At 40.9% G+C, this 27436-nt stretch overlaps 1 protein-coding gene across 4 annotated transcripts in view; it reads right to left on the reverse strand.

Annotated features, from left to right (window-relative positions):
- Nucleotides 1-27436, reverse strand: part of tenm2a (teneurin transmembrane protein 2a) — a 236984-nt gene that overhangs the window by 165324 nt on the left and 44224 nt on the right. For all 4 annotated transcript variants that reach the window (XM_019884312.1, XM_019884310.1, XM_019884311.1 and 1 more), the window contains exons 2-3: nucleotides 18711-19006; nucleotides 543-836 (exon numbers count right to left, since the gene is read on the reverse strand). In XM_019884312.1, coding sequence (XP_019739871.1) covers nucleotides 543-836; nucleotides 18711-18927 — 511 coding nt within the window. In that variant the 5' untranslated portion in view covers nucleotides 18928-19006. The remainder of the gene's footprint in view (nucleotides 1-542; nucleotides 837-18710; nucleotides 19007-27436) is intronic.

Genomic DNA, 27436 nt, shown 5'->3' on the forward strand with positions numbered 1-27436 from the left:
ATATATATATATATAACTACCAGAAGACTGCACATTCTCAGTTGAACGATTTAATGGAGGGCAGCTCTGCCTCGCCCATGTGACAATGTCTGGATCCGCCGTCTGAACTGGTTTCAACTAATGTGTGTGCCAAGGGGGTCATATAGAGAAAGCAAGATGCAGAGCCAAGAAAAAGGACAGCGACGTGACTAGCTCACATGACTTCTCGACTTTTGTGCCAGAGGCCGAATCTAACAATACAAAGCAACAATAAACATGTTGCGAATCAATACTTCCTCCTCCGACAATGTTGAAAATGTTTTTATTGTTGTCATTGTAGAATTGTAAAATAAAATGATATTGGATTGTGTTTAATTGACCCTTATGAATTGCTTGATAAAAGAGTCGAGTTTATATGTGACATAATGATGCTTGTTTTGTTCTCTTAGTGTCATCTTGTCGTTCGGCATAATTCCTTTAATTGTTGTACAAGTGTGCTTTCATCAGGTTCTAAATATGATGGTGTCTGCATCTTAACTCGTCAGCCCCTCGAGGAGTCCTACCAGATTCGTCGTCCGACTTGTTGTCATTCTCAGAGTCGGTGAGGGTCAGAGCAGAGTTCTCGTGGCTGGACACACCGGAGCTGCGACGGGACTTCACCCTTCCTCCTCCAGCCCAAAGCTGGATGGCTCTGTCCGGTGACAGGGGGCCATCCGGGTCAGAGTCTGCATCGGAGCCAGCGCTGAGGGAATAACCCCTTTGGAGGAGGCCCAGTTCAGGACAGTAGGGGACAGCAGCGGGATGAGGAGCAGGTGTTTGATCGCACACTCCCAGTTCAGCCAGGGTAAAGTTCCCTCCTACGAGCAAGACATAGCAGTTACACAGGTGGAGTGAAGGAATGAGGTGGCTAAGTGCAGTAAAAGTGGTAAATGGAGCCATTTACACGAGTGCTGACACAAACAAACACGCCAACTGGCATACAAATCTACAACCACACGCAGAGAGGCAAACTAATTATAAAACTATGGAGGAGGTGGCTGAGAATTGCAATTGTTGATGCACTCAGGAGAGGAGAGATGACACAGCGTGAATCAGCCACACACTACAAAGAGCTGCTGGAAGTAAAAGCGTTTGAGGTGGTCTGCAGGCTTGTTGTGAGCATCTTCGATAGTGTTGGTCCATCACTTTGTGTCTCCTCATTTGCACTCAAAAGTCCTTGATCAAAGTGTTGTATGAACGGAGCTGCGATATTACCTTCCGGTCAAAACATCTCACCTGGAAATTTCTGCATGCGGCATCCGAAGGTTAAGCGAACAAAATGCAGTCTGAAGCAACACCAGCATTGCTTCAGATTATCCCCCACCTCACCCGCCCATTTGAGACAAACTGACTTGTCTCACCTCAAATAAACATAGAAAATTATCCAAATTAAAGCACATCAAAAGAGATCAATAGCAAAGCATTGCAGCCCAATTAAATCCAAGCTGAAGAAAAAGCAATTACGGGAAAAAGGCATGCTCAACCAACTTATCCTTTATAGTAATTAAAAGAGTATTGTGGATGCAATCGCTCATGATCAGCTGTTGGGGTAGAAGGATCAGTGGGGAAAAAACAGTTGCGTTTCACTTCATTAGCAGATTGTGAGGAAGGCGAAGGGGAAGGGGGATGAGACTGGCGACAAGGAACTGTCACGGTGGTGGCATTCTATATGAATGGGCGCGCTGAGAATCACACAGCTGCGTGACTCGGTCAACTGTGACTCATCAGGAGCAATCAGAGGGAGAAGAATTAAAGTGATGAAATTCATCTGCTTGATCTCCTCGTCTGCTCTTTAAAAGCTTGGGGGGTTGAGGTGGGGGGGGGTGTCTGAAAAAGTGAGCAGATGCATGGAGCGGGAACGCCTCTCGGGAAAGTTGGAGTGGTAAAAGGAAGTTATTTCTATACACAGCCACAGTGAAAAAAAATTACACGTCTGCATCTAGCGAAAACTTGCTAAGCTTTTAACTGACTGCACGGAACCAAACCATACATTACATCAACGAATATTACCAGCTGCCTTCTTCTTCGGTTGTCTTCCTCCCACTTCAAAAAAAAAAAGTACAGAAATAAGATACATACAATACAATACATATTTATTTACATAGCGCTTGCACAACAGCTGCAACAGTAACAAAGTGCTTTACAGAATATTTAACATGAAACAAGAACACAACACGTAGCATAAAACATCAACAATAACATCGACAATTCCCAACGATTTCTACATACGCCTTGTTGTTCGAAGCGGTTATCGATGAAAGAACATAACAGCGAAATAAAATGACTGGTGAATTTACTACAACTACGCAACTCTAAAATCGATTTCTACTACAATGCTATTCTCTAAGCACAAGCTCTTTATCCTTGTTGTCCTTGTTGCTGTTATCATACCTGAGATGAAGTATCGAAGGACGGGAGAAAATTCCAGGAGGCCTGGGAGAGTAAAGCAGACGAAGAACCCACGGTGAGGAATCTAACGTTGTACCGTGAAAAACGATTCTACAACTAATTTGTTTTCAACCACCAAGCTAGGATGACGGTAGCCACATGACAAAGAAAGAAAAAATTTCCCCTCCGCTTTACACACTGAATTTTACCACACATTATCTACTTGCGACATCACACGGGCTGTCAATCCACGCAATTAACATCCCACAAACAGTGATTACACATGAAACATCCAATCACTCTGTAATCCCAGGAGTGGTTGGCCTAGTCCTGCGCTCGAGCAATCTACATGAAGTCAAAAAAGATGGATTGGCGCGAGAGTCTGCAGCAGACATGAAAATCTATCTCAGTTAGTTCATAACTCGAAACCCAATAACATGTTTTGTTCGTTGATATTATGACAAATGTGGAGGGGGCAATGTGCCACATTTTAATCCGATCAATGTCCTCCTCATTGACACCATATTTCAATTGTGTGTAGTGTATGGTATTGTTTCGCCCTCGTGGGCCACAGTATCAGGTAGACCAGCACAAAGAAGGAAAGGAAGAGATATAAAAAGCAATGCCAATGCAGCCAAATCAGGTCGTCAAAAATCTCACCAACTACGTATAGACGACAACCTCATCATGAAACGCGTTGTTCAATAGATACTGCACCTTTCTGGCAACGTCAATCAAACTGAACGTTAATCTTCTGCAAAGGTGGATTTTTTTTGTTGTTGTTTTTTTTTTTTTTTTTTGGATAGAGTACCAGTAGTTGTAATTGTAAATAATTGTGCAAGTCTATGTAATGTGGTCAGTGAGTTTATTTGCATGCTCTCTTGGAGGTATTTTTCATTATGTTTATGTTGCTGCTGTTTTTTGCCCACTGGCCATTGAACATCAATGTTTCAATTGCAAGTGCCTCTACAGTTACCGTAAATAATTGATAAACTATCGGTGTAAATGTAAAGATTATAGTAGGAAAAGTAATGATGACACAACTTTTCCAAAATAGTAATAATTTACAATACAGACAACGTCACAACATATGTTTTTATTTTGATTCATTATTATGTGTGGCGATGACAAATAAATGGATTTCATATATGTCATGTTTATTTTTTTCATGTCTTTTGACACAAGGAATTGTAGCGTGACCGGAAGCCGCAGAGGGCCCCCATAAAGTGTTGCCTCTCATCATTTGGGGCTCACGCTTCACAGATCATATATAAGTTACACAAGTGTATTAGGTTGATACTCTGCCGTAGTTTGCACTCATCCATTACGCTAAATGTACTTCCCCTGATAAAAGTCATTATGGAAGTGCGTGGTGGCAAATGTGTGTAATTTGCTGTCTCTGTGTGCGTGTGTCCACATGTAATTGTTTGTGAGTAGGCACTCTTGTGGGATCGTACTGCCTGTCATTAAAAAATAATTTGTGCTTGTTAGCAGTTTGACAGGCAAAGTCTGTTTGCAGTAACTTTACGCTGGTTGTTGTCCTCTCATTCCATCCTTCCATCCATTGTCTGAAACCGCAGCACACCTTGCAACCCTCGTAAGCATTAAGCTTACGAGGGTTGCAAGGTGTGCTGGACCCTATCCCAGCTGTCTTCGGGCAGTAGGCGGGGGACACCCGGAACTGGTTGCCAGTCAATGGCAGGCCACACATAGACAACTATTTGCATTCACAATCACACCTAGGGACAATTTAGAGTGTTCCATTAACCTGCCACGCATGTTTTTGGAATGTGGGAGGAAACCGGAGTACCCTCAGAAAACGCTCACAGGCACAGGGAGAACGTGCAAACTCCACACAGGAAGGCCAAAGCGCAGATTTGAACCTTGGACCTCTGGACTGTGAGGCCGACGCGCTAACCAGTTGAACACTGTGCTGCCAATGCGCCTACTCCACATTGTTTGATTCTTCAAAAAATGTTATTCCTTAATTTTTTTAAAATATTTTATATATATATATATATATATATATATATATAATTTTTTTGGGTGCATGTAAATACTTCATGTTTTTCTAATAATTCTTTCTAATAACAAATAAAGGTTTTCTTATCGTATCTTAATAATTGTAACTTGCAATGATGTTGCTTTTTTTCCCCGAAAACCAAGAGGTTACATGGTGCAGGCCAACCACCAAGCAAGCATTTTGAGCTTTGGTGGTTTACAGTGCATTCAGATTTTTTTCTTGATTTCCACACTTGTATTATGTTTTTTAAGAGGAGTTCCTCTTTTCTGAGAAAATGCCTGTTTTTTAGATTATTTTCAGCCATTTTTACTGGTAGCCATATGGCACATTTTACCAAAAGTTCACATCTCGAAACAAACTCGAAAGTCCGTCAGTCTATCACTGACAGATCCCCATTTTGCTGACGAGTGACAGAAAACTTTAAAAATAAGGACAACTTGACGTGAGTGAGTTTTCATCCATGAGTGTATGTGTGTGTAAAGTACTTTGGACAGGTAGCATATGATGAAGATACACTCATATATCGTGCACGGCATTTACCATTTTAATCAAATCGGACTTTTCATCTGGTGGACTACGACGTGTTTTTCTTTTTTTTTGTTTTGTTTTTTTGTTTTTTCAGGGGACTGACGATAGACTGACTGGCGCATCGGTGAAATTCACTGCCGGAAGCAACGGTGGATGTGCGGTTAAAACAACATGATGGAAGGACTGGCTGACGATTACAGTTTGGTTCGGCTTGAAATAATGACAGAGTGATGTTGACGGATCGTGCCCAGGCAGCTGACGAATGGGCAAAATTTTGAAATTGCCCACCTCTGGTAGTATTTACCATGCATGTTAGGAGGACATTCACTTATGAGCCGACTCCGACCAGGAGTCATTTAGTCATGAAAACACCATTTACAGCTTCATTGATAAATAATGCCATTCAAATACCAACAGTAAACAAACACTTATCTCATTGCGAACTTGTCTTGTCTTGTCTAACAGCATAATCTTTTAGGTGAGGACAAGATGACTGTTTTTGATCTAAAAGAGGACGGAAGCCATTGAATGTGCCTGCTTCTGATGCCATTGACGCTTCACTTGCATGTTGAAATTCTTCGTTTGCGCTCTTGATGGATCCAGTCACACACTGCTCTACGCTCATTAAAGATTGCGGATAGCTCTCATGCGCACGCATACATATAAATCTTATGATCACAATTCAGCCGCCATCAGACTGTGGTCTGTCACAAGCAAATGTTTATGTAAATTGCTACTTCTAAAGTGCAGCCTCTTTGTTACCATTGTAATAGCATTAGAAAAAAAAAAGACGATGTTTGTATAAACATGCAAAAAAGGGCTCCAGAGACAATTGCGGGAGTTTGAGATAGTGAAAATTCATTAATTTTCAAAGATGCGGTCATTGAATTCATTATGTGTCCAATGTGAAAATGTGCCGGCTGAGTTCAGCCGATACAAAACCACTGGGGGGAGAAAAGTAGGAAAAAAAAGTGTGCGCTGAACCTGTAATGGACAGAGATTCTAAGATGAGGCAGTGAAATCCCTGGTCATGGCCAGCAGCAGCATATAGAGGGATGAGACAGCCAGAGAATGACAGGGACAAACTTTGTGATTGACGACAGGGTATATAATGAAAGCACCCAATCACTGAGGAGGAGAGTAAGAGAATCATTTTGCTTTGACTGGAATACATATTTTACCCTGAGGGCTCAAGGTCATTGTTATGTGTGAGAAACAATGGTGGATGTGGGAATCTGTTCACCTATTATCATCAAACATCCTCAAACAACACAATATGATTATCTCCATTTGATAGTGGTTCGAAGCTGAATGTGATTAAACCAACTCTAAGGCTACTCATAAAAAAAAGTTGCAATAAAATCCAAAGCAACAACAATACAAAAATATGTATTTAGAAAGACAACATAAAAGATCATGAGGCCTAGTTTTAATGGCTCAATTCTATATAGCTTTTATAGATGGCAATTCTAAATTGGTTAACCACTTCCAAGTGCTGCCAATGTAATATTGACTGTGAAAACCAAGTTGCATTGAGCATATCATTGGGCACAAGAAAAAAAAAACCCAAAAAAACAGCATGGTGGGGGGGGGGGGGAAAAAAAAAAAAAAAACAAAAAAAAAGGGGGGGGGGGGGGGGGGGGGGGAATACAGCAAATAAAACGGTCTAGTGCAGTGAAATACTGCACAGAGGTGAGAAATTGAGGTCGGTGGGGGGAACAGCCACAGTAAACAAGTTCATTTACCTGCCTGTTGAGTAAAAGTACCTGCGTTTGGGTAAATACAAACTGTGGCAGATTTCTGGAGCTGGATTTGCTACTGTAGCAGCCATAGCTAAGGCACATTAACAGGGAAAGCTAACCCTAAAATATATGCTTTTCGTAATCACTTCACTGTATCATCAAATGTGAGAATAGCAGTGATGAAAAATGTAAAATTGACAATAGTGAGAAGTGCAATGCAGAGCTAAGTACAGAAGATACCATGTAGAGGAGGGGTGTCAAACTCATTTTTGTAGTGGGCCACATTGTAGTTACGTTTTCCCCGAGCGGGCCATTATGACTGAGAATTTTGTGAAACTGTATAAATGTTTGATCATCTCCACATATTACATATAAAGTGCACAACAAATTGGTGGATAACTAGTTTGGAAATCAGAAGTCAAGAATAATGGTTAGTTCAGCCATTGATTATGTTACTGTAATAAGTACATAATGAGATCATGCTTGTAATCTCTCTTTGTAATGATGGATTCATTCATTCGTTCATTTTCCGATCCGCTTATCCTCACAAGGGTCACGAGAGGTGCTGGAGCCTATCCCGTCTTCGGGCAGGAGGCAGGGGACACCCTGAACCGGTTGCCAGCCAATCGCAGGGCACACAGAGACGAACAACCATCCGCACTCACACTCACGCGTAGGGACAATTTTGAGTGTTCAATCAGCCTGCCATGCATGTTTTTGGAATGTGGGAGGAAACCGGAGTACCCAGAGAAAACTCACGCAGGGAAGCCGGAGCTGGAATTGAACCCGGTACCTCTGCACCGTGAGGTGGATGCGCTAACCACTGTTCCACCGGGCCGCCTGTAATTATGGATTACACATGACAATTTTAAATTTTGGTTGAGACTTCAGCAAGCATCATGGAAAAGTTGACATGCTTGATTTGCTCTCGCGGGTCACACAAAAGGATATGGCGGGCTAGATCTGGCCCCCGGGCCTTGAGTTTGGCAGCTGTGATGTAGGGGAGAAAGGATAGAAGAGTGGAGACTTCCAAAAACACCTGTGTCATTCATGTTTATACAGTAAATACTTTGTAAGACATACATGTTTTCATAATACATGTTTTCATTATAAATTGTTCTCAACTTGTATAAAAGCGCATGGTGATTTCGCTGGAATTGTAGTTTGACGGCTAGTTAGATGCGTTTCCCCTCCCAAGCTTGAGATGATCAAAAATAAAGCTATCATCGTGAGTACTGGACTTGTCAGGTGACCAGAAATGAACAACACCAAATGAATACTAATGTTGTTTGTGCTGTCGGGTAAAGCAAATGTCTGTTTGCTGACTTTACATTGTAATGATGTGCGGGTAATAGCTCGCTGTGCTGCCACTAATTGGACCAAATCAGCAAAACCAGACTGCTACAATTGTTTTACCATTCCCAAAACTCATTTGCAATGACTTTAACATTGTGTTAGTACCATGTACGATAGACCTGTCATGTGCAGATAGTTTTGAAAGAATATGTTGGATGCTCTTTATCACAGCTCTGCAGACTCATCAATATGGATGTCGTTATCTGGCACAGGGTGAAGGAATATACTCTATATCAACTTAATTAGGCCTTTAGTTACGTTATAACACAATGGTATGATTTACAGGGGCTATTGTGACTTTGTGACGTGATCTTAAGTCAACTCAGAACACCTCCTTATACAGTTTCATCGGTTCTTTTGGTATAAATGACAAAAATACAATGTGGCATACACAGACTGATAAATGGTCTTATCTGAGAAGTCATCATGTTTGGACAGACTGTCTCATAATTCACAATTAGGATTATTTTTTGACCTCTATTGTATCGTGTGTGACAGCTAAACAAACATTGTTACAAAGAGATGTAAACAAGTATATTGAGACATTTTAGGTAAATGTTAATTTCGAGTGTCGATTGAAATCCTTTCGCATAGCATAGAATAATATCTCAATATTTAACATTTTAGCAACATAGCGCTAATGATGCGTCATGGTCAAACGCCTCCAAAAGCTCCTAAGTGGCATCTGATCATTTGGTAGCCATAGAACCCACAGGGGCTCTTGCACCTGCTAACGAGGTGCCTAATATAGGAGGGAGAAATGTCACCAGTCCTTGGTTCGCTCTCTCCCTGCCCAGAGGAGAGCAGTCTGGTTGGTGCAAGACATGACAGGACATGACAATGTAATACAGTAGGATTATGTAGGAGGGCTTGTTACTGAATAATGTATTGTTGAGCAAATGAGCAGTGAAACAACTCGCGACTCTTAGCAGCGCACAGACTAACTATTGTGTATTAATCTTTTAGTCAATTTCTTGATTTACTACAAAAAATAAGAGATCCAGTATTGAGCCAAACAGACTGACTCCGTAGTGGTGGATAAACAGCAGAAGACAGGTGTTAAATATAGTAGTCTCGAGTGAATGCAACATTCAGAAAAAAATGCAAAAATAGCAGGGACGGAAGAAAAGAACGAGAGAAAATGTGGATGGTGAAAGGAGCAGAGGTGCCACGAGTGATCGGGGCGCTGCTGGCAGTAACCCCGAAGCAGGATGGCTGGCTCCAGCAGATACCAGGAACAACATCAGACCCCTCGTACACAGAAACACAATCGTGGGAACAGCTATCATCCTGCACAGAACACTCGAGCTTCCCTGCCCATGGTAAGACCCGAGCTTGAAGGAGAATAACTTGGAAAAATGACACCCTGATGTGTGAACTGACAACAAATATAGATTTGTGAAATAAAATAAAATAATACATTAATTAATAAATGAATACTTTCATTAATACATTTTTGAAAATATATATAAATGTATCAATTTGTGAGATAGGAGATCCACACACACACCCACCCACACACACACACACACACACACATATATATATATATAAATAAAGGCAGACGGATTAATTTGCGCTTTGCCATCTTTGGATTTTGTGATTAAAAAATACAATCCAGTAATAACGTAGGAGTTACTACGGATGATGAAAAAAAATAAAAATTATGTATATATAAGAGAGAGTTACGGTGTGAATCACTTCTCTGCCTATATGTGCCCTGCAACTGACTGGTGACTAGTTTGGGTGGAGTCTGCCTTTTGACCAAAGGCAGCTGGTATAGGCTTCAAGCATCCTGCAACCCTTAATAGGAGTAGAAATGAAATGGATGTATCTCTGTACTCCCTTTTATGTAATGTCAATATCCAATAACACACATCTTTATTTATCCATCCATCCATTATCTGAGCTGTTTATTCTCACAAGGGTCCCTGGTGTGCTGGAGCCTATCGCCGGTGTCTTCGGGCAGTAGACGGAGTACACCCTGAACTGGTTGCCAGCCTTCATCTGTGATCATAGCGTTCCCCTTATGATACATCACTGATTCATATTGGTTTAGCAAACACAATTATGGGCTGAAGTGATCTCAGGTAAAACAAATCCGAAAAGTAATGTGGAATATTTCTCCTTGAGTCAAGAGCATCCGCAGCAGCAAAATCAACAGTGAAATGTGACACACGGTAATATCAGCCGGGCAGCAAATCATTGGCATAGGTATAATTTTTGTGACTGAGGCAAGGGTATAACGAGTATCAAAAGTGACTTATGCATAAGAAATGTGACATATATCCAAACACAAACACATACGCATACACAAAATCTGTGGCAGGGGAACAACTTTAATTATAGCTTTGGAGACAAGTGAGTCAGCCGAGGGGGGTTGGGTTGGAAGCACTTGATAACAGTGACATTTACAATCTGCCTCATTTATCAAAGGCTGCCAAAGCAGAGTCAAAGAGGGTCATTACACAGTAAACATAGATTAACTCAATCATGTAATCAGCATAGTTTGGTAATAATTTATTTTAACTCTTAGAAAGTCACAAATTAGTGAGCCTTCCGTCATTTGTCTTGTGTCTACCTCATATTTGCATGAGTGTGTACTTGTAGTTTTCGAAGTTAATGTCATTAGCATGACGGTTTTGTTACTCAATAATTGATTGGGTTTACCTTGAAATCTGCAATTGACATCAGTTGAAATGTATGACAGAGAGACCAGAGTTGTTTGGTGCTCAGACAGTTATATGCTAACTGCTGTGTGTTAATTTTAAGACTAGGCCAGGGCATCGTCTGTCCATTTACTGTACTGCATGCAAGTCAATTCCACGTGTATACTGGATAAATACAAATAAATGCATGTATAGTATGCAATACAGGATGGTTCTCTTCTGACAGTAGAGAACAATATCATCTGCCACCCACATCCCCAAAGCTGGTTCAGGAAAAAAACAAAAGATGGACTGTCAAACTATGAAACACAATTAAAAATCGATAGCAGATTGGTGAAATGTGGTTGATGAAACTTTCGGATATGGGCTACTTGACCTCACTATGTGACCTCACTTTCCCATTTAACAGTCCAGTCAACCGTCAAAGGACATTTGTTCTATTGTCCACATTAAGTCTGTCAATTCATGTGCACTACTTGTTGTCACATCACCTGCAGGGGTCTGTTGCCAAAGAACTCATGCGAGAAACACTGCAGTTTGTTGATTGGTCAACAGATATTCTTCACACACCTCTATCCATATCCGAATAGAAATAATGCAAACAGGAACACTAGAAACCAAAAAAAATCATGCATTTCAACAAAACTTATTTTTCGTGTGTTATGCAGCCGCATGCGAGGAAGGAATAACAAAAGGAACTTTTGTTGAGTGAAGCCTTGTACTGCTCAACAGTATGTTGAATTCAGACGCAGACACTCTGATGCTGGTTCTTGGGGTATTCATTCATTCGTTCATTCATTCGCCTAACCGCTCATCACACAATTATCACCATCCTACCTGTACCTCTTGCAAGCAAGATTAGCGTTCGAAACCACATTGATTTTGTGGGAAAACAGTTTGAAGAAGGTCATTTGTACCATATCCTGTCTATCAAAGAACATATGCAGCCATCGTATATAGGAGTGAAATGAGCACCAGAACACTTTTAGTGACTTCTGTGCTTTATGGCTGTAGCTACGGTACACTTTAGAGCAGGGGTGTCAAACATACGGCCCGCGGGCCGGATCCGGCCCGCATAGGAGCTTAATCCGGCCCGCGCGATGATTATGTAAAGCATCGGTGTCAAACATACGGCCCGCGGGCCGGAACCGGCCCGCAAGTAGGTTCAATCAGGCCCGCAGGATAATGTAAAAGTGAAAAAAAATGCATTAAAGACACAGAATTAATATTTTTAATCAGGTGCAATTCATTGAGTATCCGCAAGGGCACACTGTTTTGATCAGAGAAGAAGACAACAGCAGCCTCAGTCTGTCACTGAGACAGACCCATGACAGCAGACGCTATCAATAGCACTCTCACATTTACACATTTAATAGCACTCTCCTTAGTTTGTAAGGTGTAGGCAGGGATTACATTTAGATTTTATATGCACGTGTAAATGCTTTAAAACTTGCTTTCTTTATGAATCTTGTTTAATCTTAAAGTGCATGACTATATTTTTCAATACCAATTACTTGTTAAAGTTTGTACAATCAGTGGGATCAGTTGCAATGCATATATGTGAATGATAAAAGTAAATTGCACATTTGTCGAAGGAAATGTAAGGTGCTTCATGAAATGTTTTGTAAAAGATATGTTCATTAAATTTCAATATTTTCCGAATGTTCTTGTGCTTCTTTATACCAAAACAAAGGAAAGACATATTGTTTTGGTTATTTATAGCAAAGTATTGTATCATTTTAATGGTCCGGCCCACTTGACATGTACCGAGGCCGTATGTGGCCCACCATGTGAAATGAGTTTGACACCCCTGCTTTAGAGCTTCAGCAGCTGGCAGGGGCACCAAATGCCTGAGAGAAGACAAAGAGGGAAGAGGGGATGAATTGTAGATAATCTTTTCTCCATTTATTTTTAATAGCGTGCAGCTGCGTTGTATTCTATTTGATCATCAGTTAGTTGTCTGGTTGGTCTCCATGGACACGCAAAAACATCAACTTGAGCGAATGCAAACTGATTTCATATTCAATTCAAATTCTATATTCATGACTTGTAGATAAACAAATATGGCTATTCAGTGTCGACAGACAGATAAGCCAGATCGAAGTCGGCATTCTTCACTAGAGGTGGGCACTCCATCAGTACTGACGAAATGTCACTGACGGATGCCCGTTTTGATGACGAGTGATGACTGACGCATGTGAGTTTTCATCCGTCCGTGTAATCGGCACTAACCGGGTCAAGTACCGACAAACCTCTCACTCCATCACTGATGGATGGTCAGAGTTTGATGGACTGACAATGACAGAAGGTGACCAGGCTGCCGATGAATGACAAATTCTAAATTTCTAGAATACAGCTGTTCAACTCACTCTTAAGAAGTACTTAAAGTAGTCAAAGGCTTAATCACGAATGAAGAGGTAGTGTTAGGAGCGGTACCTGTTGTTGCTTTGGCGGGATTTGGGACATCTTCTAAATGCAAAAAGAAGAGTTCAGACAATGGGCTGAAGTTTTTGCCTGTCATCATGCTAGTGACATAAATGATACCTGGGCAACAAGGTGAGAGATATAAAACAATCCTGAAAGTAAGCTGGAGAATACAGCACATATAAATGTAAGGTCAGAAAAAAACAACGTATGCTGCCTGACATCCTCAAACCATTTAAAACATACTGTTTGTGTGTGTACCATTAAAAAGTAAATCGAAAAATCAGGATCCAATCACCCGGTTTGACTGTTTCTACAATGTTACTGTAATCAATATTTTGTAATATTAGTTTACTTCATTCTTCACTTGAGGAGGACGGGGTGAAAATGAGTCTTTTTTGTCATGGAATCATGACTTCTAAATGTTGCCTTTTTCTTAGCCAGTTCACATCACAAGTTCGAAGCAAAACATAAAATATCACGTGCCGAGTCCTTGGTTCTTTGCCCTTTTTAATCCCTTTTTAACACACACACACACACACACACACGCACACGCACACGCACACGCAGACACACACAAAAAAACATCCAATTTAGGATTTGTAAATCTGAAGAGGACGGTACATAAGCAAATGAAATTTATCGGTATTGTGTGAAGACGTCAGGTGAAGCCGATAGAGCTCTAATAGTAAAATGTAATGAATGTAACAAATAGAACACCCACGAATCAAAGAAGACAGCACGGTGATGAGGATGACCATGCCATGGTAACAGCATAATATGGCAAGGAAAATAACAATTTAAGCACAGTATGGGTGCGAAAACACAAGACAATAAATGAGAGAAAACATGAAATGTGAACGAAAAGTTGGGTTGTGGATCAAGGCGAAAAAAAAAAAACCCACACACACACCCAAACAGAAGGGCTTCTAACAAAAGAATATATCGTCTGTTGTTTAGCGTTGAAGTGTGTTCTGTGTTTGGTTAACAAATAGCTTTTATTATATTAAACAGGCACCTCGTAATGTGATTTTTTTTGAGACAGCAAAATACAGTTTAAGTTAAGGCCTTGTCTACTGCAACAATGTGAATGTACTGAGCCCCTATGTACCAGTCCACTTATTTTCAGACAGACTATATTTTGATCGACAGTAGTAAAGCTATTCCCCACTGAATTTGAGCTTGAAAATACCATTATTTTACTGATATGAATATTGGACGTAGGGGTAGTTGCCATCCAAATGTTAACACTTGTTTCTAAAAGAAAAAAAAAACATGAGTGTAAAGTAATATTTTTCAAACTTTTAAAGTCTAAATATTTTTACCATTATGCATTACAAATGAAGTCTGGGACATATACTGTTTTTTGAAGAAGCTAGTTATATTTTTGGAGGTGTTGAATGTTTCTCCAATTATGTTTTCTATGCCCTCTCAATGAAAATTAATCCAAATACATCAGTGTCTTCAGTGTTCCTTTTTTTTTCTTTTTTTATAAACAATCTTTTTCACTCAAGCTGCCTTTACTGTTAATGCAATTGGTGAGAGCCTCAATATGTTATTTCAAAACAACAGAGGCATCTTAGAGTTGAAGTGCCAAGAACAGGCAGCATTCACATTATAACAGACAGCAAAATAGATGATGCTATTTCTGTATGTTGTGTAAAGATAAGAGCGTAATCAGGTGAAGCAATAGTTTGGGTCATATATGCATGAAAAATGCAGTGCTGGAGGGAACGCCCTCCACTCCCCCAAGAAAATGAAACCAAACAGAACAAGATCAAAATCATGACATCAAAGCGTGATTGAATTCTCATGTTGACTCTTGAAATGAAGCAGGTATAAACACATCTCAATCCAGAGGCGTTTCCAGGCTGACCGGGAATAATGTGGTCTCTCCAGTGTGTCCTGGATTGGACCCGTGTCCTCCCCCTGGTAGGACATGTCCCAGGGAGGCATTCTCACCAGGTGGCTGAGCCATCTCATCTCACTCTGGTTGAAGAGCGGCAACTGTACTGTGAGTCCCTCCTTCTCATCCTATTTCTAAGGGATAGCCCAGGTACGTTGCAAAGGAAACCTATTTAGGTCCCTTGTATTTGTGATATTGTTCTTTCGGTCACAACCCACAGCCTGTAACCGGAGGTGAAGATAGGAATGTAGATTTACTGGTCCATCCAGAGCCTTTAGGGACTTTAAGAGGATGTCTGACTTGAGTCAAACTCAAACTGGGGACTGTTCTTTGATTTTAAAATGAGTTTTAATTGCCAAAATGAAGAATTAACAAAAGCTAGTGAGTCGCAGCTCATTCGCATAAGATTAAAAATAATACAATGCCAACTATAAACTGTGGTATAAATGAAATATGAATTCTACTCTCTGATTAAATTAGGTTCAAAAAAAGTCTCGCTCTAAAGTCGGAGTCCTTGTTTAAAAGTAATCCAGAATGAGCCGCGTTAACATGGAATACTACTTCAGGTTGACCAAAGAAGAGAAGAATTACTTTAGTCTTTTAGGTGTATAGTCAAGTGATCAAGTCACCTATTGCCAATAAGATCTAATTTAAACAAAGACAGGTTGAAGCGCCAATGTTTTGAATGCTTATTTGACTCTCTCTTCCACGTTTCAAGAGTGTTTTTTTTGACTGTCTTTAGTTATTAAAGTTTTAAGTATTTCTAAAAAAAACATAATTATCTTATTTGCCTTGCACTTCACAGAGAGGTCTAAAAAGAAAAAAAAATCTGTCTATAGCTAGAGCTGTATATATAATTTGCTGATGGTGTAATAGTGTACCCGCCTGACCTATGTGCAGGCAGCGTAGGATCAGTTCCCATTCAGTGATGTGTATGTGGGGGTGAATGGTTGTTCTTCTCTGTATGTGCCCTGCAAATGACTACCGACCAGTTCAGGGTGTAGTCTGCCTTCCGCCCGAAGTCAGCTGTAATAGGCTCCAGCACACTTGACCCTGTTCAGGTTAAGTGGTGTTGAAAATGGATGGATGAAATGCATAAAAGTAATTTATACACACACACACACACACACACACACACACACACACACACACACACACAGTATATGAAACAGTACATCCATACATGCATCAATCTGTTCAAAATAACAAATACATGATGAACATACTATTGGAGTTACAATTTCGAGGCGTCTAATTCTAAATTATTCAGCTGGTGATTTTCTCACTTTGTCTCTCCCACTCTTCCTCATTTGTTGTCTACTGAGCTCTCTACCTCCTGTGGTGTCACAGTCCTTATGGTGCTGCAACACTGTTGGTCTCCTGTGGCCACACTTCCCACGATGCATCTGTGGCTCTGGGCTTTTGACAGAGTTGATAGGCTGAGAGGACTTCAGTATTGACCAGCCATCGCCTGGTGCGATGTCAGCTTGGTACAGCAGTGAAGTATGGCTGACCGACACGCACCGCTGATTTTCAGTCTTTCATCCATGATGCCATTCAATCTTTTTGCCTTGCTGTGCTATTGCATCCACAGAACAAAATGTCTTTTTTTTTTTTTTTTTTTTTAATATTCACTTTTTACGCTTGTGTTACACATGGATATACCTAATAACAAACATGTCATTGCTCGCATCGTCTTTATGTGTTCATAAACAGAAAAGAGCCTTGCATGGATCAATCCAATTGCGTCTCACCAGTCAGGGATCGATACTGCCCGATTCATGTACAGTACGACCGTAATATAGATGGAACGCATGTGCACCTGCGTAGACACATATGATTTTAAAGACATGTGAAAGAGAGCAAGAATGCCCTTGAATGATGACCTACTATATCGGCCTATCAGCAAACTTACTTACCAGGGGATGCAGAAATTCAAAATCACAAGCCCACCATTGCCAAAGATCTATACTGCGTGCCTAAAATAGGTTGCCACATGATACCAGAGGTGTCAAAGTGTCACCTCTGCACGATACTAATAAAACATGACAGTCAAAAGAGTTTTATGCTTATAATACAACTGGAAAAAGGTCCTGTCAGGATGATCTTACATGGGACTCAAAAATGTGCATGAAATAAAAATATTAATGTACTTCATTACTCTGTCAATTTGGTCTTTTTTTTCTTTGCATTCAGTAAATACATACATGTAAATATATTGTTGTATGGATATAATTCTTCAACACGTCTTAACTGAATACAAGAAGCACTGTTATTTCATGAAAAGACACACTGTGTAATGTATGCCAACTGGAATTTACTTTCCATTGGGTTACTACATGCTTGCTGTCAAACAAATTTTCGAAAATGTTACTTGTAAAATATATGACATGAAGTTAGAATTTGATCCAACAATACTGACAAGCAGGGCTGGGGAATAAAAGTAGACCACGTAGACTTAAAAAAATTGTTTTGCCCTGAGGTTTTCTTGGCTTCATTGCACTCCATTCACAAAGACATGTATAGGCTACACAAGTCCATTGCGTACACAGTGCATGACCTTTTTCACAGTTTATTAGCAACCTCTTTTGGTGGAAAGATGACACTGCAGTCAATTAATTTTTGTACGTCTTGTAAATATGTATTTGGCATAGTTTTGACACAGGATGCCCTTCCTGAAGCAGCCCACTCATTTTAACACAGGTGGTGGCTTGGAATGAGGGTCTAATATACCCATTAAAAATGTTTGTGTCAAAGACAGCAATTGCTCAGATGCAAGTTAACAAGTTTTTACTTTACCATTGCTAGTTAGAATTTAAATACCCAGGGATCGCTAGCTGGAATGTACTACATGGTGTTTATAACCTAGATCATCATGCAAAGATGTGTCACAGTTGTTGAAGGAAAGTCATTTGTGGTGAACTGCAAGAATGCTAAACTCAGCTTAGCTTAAGTCAATATAGGTATTCAATGTAATGCACGTCTGTGCTTGCAGTGGGTCATGGGCTCACTCACGACCACTGAGATGTGTTCTTAATGGACATGCCATCGCAATAATGGTATTCTTGGTGCGGGGCAAGGGGCAGCAGGCAAACGTGACAGTCGTGACTCGATCATTGATTATAGTGACATTTATTTTGGATCTTTTATTGTATTATACATACCATATTTTCCGGACTGTAAGGCGGACCTAAAAGAATTCAATTTTCTCAAAAGCCGACAATGCGCCTTATAATCCGATGCGTCTTATATATGTATATAGATTCTGATTTATTGGACGTAGCATTTTAAATATTCTGTAACGTGCTTTGTTATAGCGGCAGCGGTTGTGAAAGCTCTATGTAAAAAAGGTGTATTGTCTTGTATTCCCTTTAGCCTAGCTCCATCTAGTGGACGCATAACGCAACCGCAACCACTATTGTAGCTTCTATTCCATGCACCGATAATGCGCCCGATATATGAAACCAGTTTTAAAATAGGCCATTCATTGAAGGTGCTCCTTATACTCTGAAGCACCTTAAGTCCTCACATCCATTGCGGGCTATAAGAGCAGGATCGCTGTCAAAGTGTTGAAACAAACTTTTTTTTTTTTTTCTGAAATCAAGAGCGAAGGGTGTGTGCACATATTCCCAAAATGCTTTGGCCCAAAGACCCACCTTGTCTTGGGTACTCATCAGCCTCGTGGTGAACAAGGTCGGTCACGCAACCGCTGTAGTGCAGCCTCTGCTCATGCTCGAAAGCCTTGAGTGTCTCGCTGGAGCTGTACGACTTCTGGGTTGGCACGCGGCACTCATCTGCATCCAGGGATGAGGTGTTATAAGGGGAGTCCTTGGAGCAGGTCAGGGAGTGCTGCCTTCGGTCCTTTAGATCCATGATGGCGTGTGTCAGGGCGTTGGAGGCAAGTGTACGACTCCAAGTTGGCCTCACAACAGTTTATCTGCACTTCAGTAACCTAGACAATGGAAATGAAGGGACGGAAGGTATTAAGTTAATTCCCTCTTGTTTTTTCTTTCCCATGAATATGTAGGGGAAGTTCGGTAAAAGTAAGTGTGGTGAATTGGCATATACCGTATTTTCCAGACTATAAGTCGCATTTTTTTTCATAGTTTGGCCGGGGGTGCGACTTATACTCTGGAGCGACTTATGTGTGAAATTATAAACACGTGATGATGTCATTTCACATGCTATTTTCACATCACACCACAAGAGGGGGCTCTCGGCCTGTGTTGATAAATAGACGATGAGTCTGACGTAAGCGACGTAGAAGAGGAAGCGGTGCATCGTCTACCTCCCGAGTTGGGGGAGTTGTTTAAAAGTGACACCGAGGATGAAGATTTCATTGAATTTAGTCATTTGGAGTTAAACTGATAGTTTGGTAAACTTGTTAACATGTTCTTTATGCTAGAGTTCTCTGAATAACTCTTAATATATTACGTCGTTACTGACATGACTAGGCATGTCAGTCATGTAACGTTAGTATACCGTACACTTATTCAGCCTGTTGTTCTCTATTTTATTTTTATTTTAAATTGCCTTTTAAGATGACATGTATGTTTTTGGTGTTGGATTTTATCAAATAAATTCCCCCCAAAAATGCGACTTATATATGTTTTTTCCTTCTTAATTATGCATTTTTTGGCTGGTGCGACTTATTATCGGGAGCGACGTATAATCCGAAAAATATGGTAATCAACCAAACAAAAATACTCAACATATGACCATTGTGTGGAAAAGCTGCTTTGCACTTGGTCCATACAGATGGACTATGTGAGGCTGGTTTAAAATGTGTTGAAATATTTTGACATAAAGTAAATTGGCTGGTGCCAGCCCAGCATGAATACAAACAGATAAAACGGACAATAATGATGACCAAAGCGGTCAGAGAAAGAAAGGAATACTGTACAAGAAGAACAATGACATAATTAAAAAAAGAATAAAGATAATTATGATAACAAAAGAGTTAAAAGGGAAGGAGGTCGGAGAAGTAGACAGATGCAACAGGAAGGATATAAGAATAGGAGAAATGACTTCGGGGTATTGCTAGTCTCTCCCTCATTATCACAGTGAGAATGAATCCCACTCCCTCTGAGGCTGTAAGGGATAATCAAACACCACCAGACAGAGATCTGCACACACAAAACTTCACAAACACCAATACATACACACACAAATTCACAACCAGTGGATGGAGCCACCTATGCACACACAAACATTTGTTTCATGAACTTAACACAGCCAAAAAAGAACTTTCAACGCAAAAAAATCATGGAGACACTGTTGCCTCAGTTGTCCATTGTTATTGCATCACAATCAACCAGGCAAATTTAAACGCATTCACATCTTATACTGTACATGTGGACACAGATTATACATTGTGATGCTAACACACCATGACACTAGTGCAATAGCCTGCAGCAATGTAGTACATTAGCAGCCAAAGATCAAAGTGCAACAATACAACAACCAGCAGTAATTGACAGCAATGCCCCCAGCAGCTGCCAGTTACAGGGTATTTAAGGTCATAATAGACTGGCTTGCTTGAGGTGAAAGGAAGTCTGGTCTACCCACTGCATTACAGCAGCCCATCACATTTTCACAACTTCCAGTCTGGAGAGTATTTGTCAATATCAGGGCAGGCAAGAGCTTTCCAAAAATGAGGTCTAATTGGATTCTAAAAGTGTGATGTAACTAATTGCACATTGGGACGGCTTGAAGGAGACTGAGGGGAAGGAAGGAGAGAGAGAGAGAGAGAGAGAGAGAGAGAGAGAGAGAGAGAGAGAGAGAGAGAGAGTCCAGAAGGGGAGTCAATCCTTTCAATGAGGGCTCATTTTAAAATGCTTAGTAAGTAGTATTGAAAAGTGCCCTGCTATGTGCATTGATTAACAGTAGGATTTAAGTCTCATAAAGAGCTCATTATGCTCCGGTATCCATCACACAAGCTATTAGGAGTTCAACCTTAATGTGTTTGTACCTTGAATGGAGAAATCGGAAGGAATACAGTGGGGGCACTGGCTGGCATTATGCACATAATGTGCAAAGAAAGCTTTGTGCAAGTGTGTGTGTGCGTATGTGCGTACGATTAAGATTAGAATCGTGTTTTCTAAAAGTTGTCGTTCAGACCGTTACGACTAATCTGTCAACTTCACAACAACATAATGCAGTGGAAAACCTCTCCATTGGTCCCCGAAACAATATATTTTATTTACTCAATTACTCCACCCAATATTGGAGCCGTTTACCCTCACAAGGGGCGCGGGCTATCGCAGCTGTTGTCGAGCAGTAGGTTGGGGTCACTCTGAACAAGCAATCATGCTCACACTCACACCTAGGGACAATTTAGAGTGTTCCATTAACCTACCTTGCATGTTTTTGGAATGTGTGAGGAAACCGGCGTACCCGGAGAAAACCCACGTAGGTACGAGGAGAACATACAAACTCCACACAGGAAGGCTAGAGCCCGGAATTGAACCACGGAACTCTGTGCTGTAAGGTGTACGTGCTAATCAATCTGTCCTTGAACAGAAGTAATTATTATTACTAAAAATGTGTGATGCTAGTTATACATTAAAATTGCCCCGGTGCCCCTATTGTTTAAGCAGAGCGAGAAATACTGACTTTAAGCCAACCGTCACGTTCCAGTACATTTGTTCTGCAGAGCCATAATTTAGTTGTACTTTTACGATACCGCCCCAACATGTACTGAATGTTAAGCCAAGAATCAGAAACACCACACCATTTACTTTCCCACAATACTTCTACAATCCAAAATTTGTGGGATTTTTTTTTTTTTTTTTTCTAAACTATAATCATCATGCGCGTGTTCAAGAAGTGAGACAAGATGAAGAAGCAAGGCTGAGAACTTGGGCACAAAATGGAATACATTACTCTCAAAGTGTCTTGGAAGAAGCTGAAGACGAACAACATGACGAAGAAGAAAAAGAAAACCAACCACTTGGGACAATACTGCGCTTGCCTTGTTAATCGTGGAGTGACGTCTTTGCTATACAGTATCTCGTTGCTTTCCAATAAAAATGTCTACTTGTATAATGCATGGTGTTGAACTTTTTTACATAATTAGATGCTCTGTAGAGCTGCTTGTCGTGTAATGAGTATCAGGTCAAACGACAAAAGAATTATGTTTTACTATAACACATACACATATAGAGATGCATGGTGGGAAACTGCTTAACACGTCCGCCTCACAGTGCGGAAGTGCAGGGTTTGAGTGCAGGGACCTTCGTGTGTGGAGTTCTATCCGTGCTTGTGGGGGTTTTCTCCGGGTATGAAGGTTTCCTCCAACATTTCAAAAACATGTGCGATGGGTTAATGGAACATACCAAATCACCCGTAGGTGTGATTGTGAGTGTGGGTGGTTGGTTATTTGTCCCACGTGTGCCCTGCGAGTGGCTGGCAAGCAGTTCAGGGTGACCGAGCCGACTGCCTGAAGTCAGCTGGGATAGACTTTGGCACGCCTGCGACCCTCATGAGGATAAACGGCTCCGATAATGGATGCATGGATGGATATAAGACATGTATCCATTTGCCACTAGAATTGTGACCAAAGTTGACTTCTGTTTTTGATCAAACCTCTTCACTTCACATATTGTAATTTTTTTTAAGCACCAACATTTTTCTCAGACCTATTCCCAATCAATATGACTGGCTTCAGCCTCTTGTGCTTGAGGCCATGGTACACACTATTTTTGTCCTGATTTTGCCCCTTCCAAACCAAATATGTCAAATGATAGCTGAAGATAATCCTATTCGATCATTTCGGTCTGTTGTGCTGGAACGAATGGATTTGGTCAGACATTGTTGTCCAAAATGGGTTTGGGGCAACAATCTTATATTAAATGTGTTCAATATGAACGAGGAAAAAATTTCAAAGGTTGTGAGGAAAGCTGACTGCTCTCAAATGACCTGATACAGTGAACAGTGACATAGACGAAATGTAGCCAATCAAAAAAGCATGACCGATGAACAAGGAAGTGTTGGTAAATAAAACAAAATATATCCAGAATCTTAAGGAGTGCGTGGTATCCTTTCTGTATGGAGTCTGTCACGTGAAAAAAATAAAAATAGAAATTTTTGTGAACCAGGCCTAAGGTGGATCTCATATCCAGCATATATATATATATATATATATATATATATGGTTTAATCCATTATATTCACAAACAACAGTTAGAAACAAGTGTTTTATACGTGTGTGCAGGAGCCACACAAAAAAAAAAACACTTTGGAGTTAACAAGTTCTTTGAAAGTGTAAGTAGGTTTAAGTGCTAGATAAGCAGGAGGAGTAAGGTCATCGAATGCGAGATAGATGGATAAAGTGAAGAAAGCCGAGGGGGTAAATCACAAGATCAGGATCGCATATCAATCACATTCCACCCACCTGTGTTTTCCTCAAGGTCACCAAGAGAGCCATTTCCACAAAGAAGCAAGAGCCTAACTTGAGCTTGTTAATTATTCTGGTGACAGCAGCTTGACTTCCCATGAACATCAGACAGAAGTGGATTATCCCCTTTATAAGAATGGCACTGGCTCATTATCATGATTGCTGCCATTGTAGAATTCACTACTATGGTACCAGCAGGGACCACAGATATTTGCATTTTTATGCACAAACATTCAGAAAGTGTCTGCACAATCAGAAATACAAATGCAAAATCGTCCAATACACATGCACAAGGCTGCCCTCGATTGTGAGAGTGTGTTCAGATGACGGAGACAATAGACATGCCCGCGACCATGAAGTGACCGTGAAATCCAGGCACAATAAGAAATGTAATTGGAAGATGACGGAAAAGATGGATAAATCAGTTTGAAAATTACAGAGGTGAGGTTTGTCTCAGATATTTTGTTTTTCCTGCAAATAACATCTCACTAAAAGTGGCACAATGTACGGTAGATGCACTACCAATGAAAATCACATTAACCTAATCGAAGGCTAATGACAATATAACTCACCAAGCATTATACAACACAAATTAAAGGGATAGTTTGAAAATACTAAAACGACGAGCAACAGTTGACCGTTGCTTTCACTTATCTCTCCCCCCAAAACCCCCCTCCTCCAGTCTCTGACGGAAGCCTTGGCCCTCAATAATGTGGAAAAGGCGTGCACTGCACAAAACATGCTTTGAAAACAAGCAGATGTGAGTCATGGCTGCAATGCAGATAGCAGAACTTGACTGACAGCCAGACAGACAGATGGACAGACACTTATTTTATGTATAATATAATACAGTACATGATATAAGTTGTTTTTTTTATGATTCATTCATGGTGTGACACTAAATATTTTTATTTTTCAACTGTACAATCAATTAAAAATCAAAAAGAGGCATTAAACCTGATCAAATATTGCTAAATCCATGTCACTTCTGAATTTTCTCGTTGCCCGAGAGCCCTTCGTTCTGCTTCTGTTTGCTAGTCTTATGCCCAGTTGTTCACGCAGAAGGGGCATCTTTGGCTTTCTGAAGATGGAATGACTAATAGCAACAAAACATGGGTAAACAAAAAAAAAAAAACCAAAAAACAAGCTTATCGGAGCTCAAGGACAGATGCATTGTGCAAGTGTGTGGTCATTTTTATCTATCTAGCTTCAAAAGATATGTGATTCATTAGACTCAATAGATGCGCTTCCTGATAATGGCCTCAGTAACAGGTAGCGATTGAGCGATACAGCGGCTGCATCGGTCACGTGACTTTTTCTCCAAGAGATACACGCACCGCCACGGAGTCTTCGCTCTGATTAACTTGTGTCGATACACGGCACCCATCACGAGCAGACATCTCCATCAAGTGATGACATTGAGGAGACTATTATCATTGTTTGTCTGGTTATTTACCTCCACTTACAGACAAAATTAAAAAGAAGGAAGTTACAAATCTCTCTACTTCATGTCAAGAAATATAATGTTGTTTGAGGTGCGGATTTCTGCATATTGATGACTGCATACATTCTCATGGGCTCATCAAGTAACCTCAACACACTTGTACCTCCTCCCGAGTTGCCCATTCGTCATCTCTTCCCTCCTGGATGAAATTTCTGGTGGAGGTTGTGAGCATGTAAACATAGGCGCGAGGACCTAGGAATATGCACTAGGGGAATGAGATGAGCCCATAATCAACGCAGTATGATCAAAAAAATCCTTGTGTGTATGAATTCACCCCGCAAAAAACAGGGGACACATGCTGTGTGTTTGAATCAGTCATCACCGAAACGGGAGTCGATCAGAATTGGACTGAGAAGGTCCATCAGTACTGATCCGGTTAGTGATGACACCACGAAAACCTTTGGGTGCAGAGCCCGTTAGGTCTTTTTTAAAGTTTGTGCTTTTGTCTTTCTTGTTTGGTTTTGTTTCCACCTGTTCTTGTCATCCGGGTTCTTTGTGTCAACAAGTTAGCTCCCTCAACCCTTTATATCTTATCCAGATGTTCCTTGTTGTCTTGTCAGTTTTCCTGTATTTAGTTCCCTGTTTTCTGTCAGTCTTGGTCGAATCATTGTTGCTATCACATTGCTTGGTCCTTCTGTTTCGAGTTGTTGTTTGTTACTTTGGTTTCTTGGTGTTTTCAGGACTGTTTGTGTTTTATGTTCAGTACACCCTGCTTCTCCTGCCTCCCTGCTATTATTGGGTCCACTACCTTCACGCAAAACATGACAAAAATGAGGAAACAAAACTATGAAGCAAAGGTAAGGATGGGTGATGGCCACAGGACAAATGATAAAACAAAACCGGTGACGTGCGCCGCCAAAGCAGGGACGGGTAGTGTCTGCAAGACATGCCCTGCCGAAGCAGGGACAGGTTGCGGTCGCAAGACATGCCCCGCCGAAGCAGGGAAATGTGGCGGCCGCAGGACGTGCGCCACTGGAACAGGGATGGGTGGCGGCCGCAGGATGTGTGTAGCCGAAGCAGGGACAGGCAACGATTGCAGGATGTGCATCTCTTGAGCCAAGTGGGAACGAAATAAATTCTTGCCTCAGGTCCCGAAGGGTCCATTTTTGGCCAGATCGATCTGACATGTCTGCGTGATGGTTGGTGACCCCAAAAAAAAAGCAGGGATGCAGGAGAAGCAGTGTGTACTGAACGAAAGGTATTGGGGAAAAAAAAACACTCGCAGGGGTATACTGGAAAAAAAAAAAACAACCCAAAACACAAAGTCTTGAAACCAAAGTCACAAACAAACATACAAAAACCAAAACGAGAAGGACAAAGCAACATGATAGCAATAACAATCCGAACAAGACTGACAGAAAACAGGGAACTAAATACAAGCAAACTGATGAGACAACAAGGAACACTTGCACAAGACACAAAAGGCTAAAGGAGCTGATTGGTTGACACAAGGGACCCGGATGATAAGAACAGGTGGAAACAAAACCAAACTAAGAAGACCAAAATCTAAACCAAAACACAATCAAGACACTTCCATCAGTATTGATGGAAATACACCACTCTAATCAGTAATGGTGAAGGTACATATTTCACCTTCTATGTTCTCCTCTCTGTCCTCTCATTCTGTCATTTGCTAAAATATAAATAAAAGACTGAGGGACAATCCAACAGGGTGCCACAGAGCCTCTGTTTATTAAACTAATCCTTCAATCCACATTCTTCGGGCCTCGCAAACTCCTCACACAGCCTTAATCTGAGTCAAAACAAAGGGATTCGATATGACATGGTCCCTCTCTCTGTGTCGCTCTATGGCTGCCAGCGTGGGTTTGGGGTTATGTGCAAACACTGAAAAACCCACTGGCACTGTTGCATGAGCTTGCTCGTCACACCCATATTTGCTAAAGACTGATTCGCGCAACCCACGTCTTGTGTGCTGTGAGTGCAGGCTGCCTGCGACGAGTCAGGCAGTTAGAGCCAAGATGCAAACAAACTGGGTAATGACACATAGCTCAAAAACTCATGGGAGACATGACAGGGAAGATGAGAATAAGCTGTGGTAAAGAAACAAAGCAACAGCGTGGAGAATATAGCCAGAATAACTAAACAAACCAAGCTTATAATATAGACACAACATGATAGGGGGGACAGTCAATTTGATTTGCAGAGAATGCCAGCGCACACATTTGTGCATACAGGCCTGCAACAGTTCATAGTTAAAAAGCAAATACCTCGTCAGCCAGTCAATGTGGCAGACACTCAGTGAGCATGCAGACAAGGTCGCCGGGATCTGCTCAAGTCCAAACCAAGCATTAAAAAGGAAAACAAAAAGGTGACTGAATTTGGCAATGGATGCTGATGCCAGACGGGTTCAGTTTGAAACAGTTGATCCACTGGGATTTTCAACACAAACAGCCCTCAGTTTTCCGAGATTGCCCCGACAAAAGCAAATGAACTAATATATATGCATATATACATATATA

Source organism: Hippocampus comes, unplaced genomic scaffold (assembly GCF_001891065.2).
Source record: "Hippocampus comes isolate QL1 unplaced genomic scaffold, H_comes_QL1_v1.1 scaffold156, whole genome shotgun sequence".
NCBI classification, from domain to species: Eukaryota; Metazoa; Chordata; class Actinopteri; order Syngnathiformes; family Syngnathidae; genus Hippocampus; species Hippocampus comes.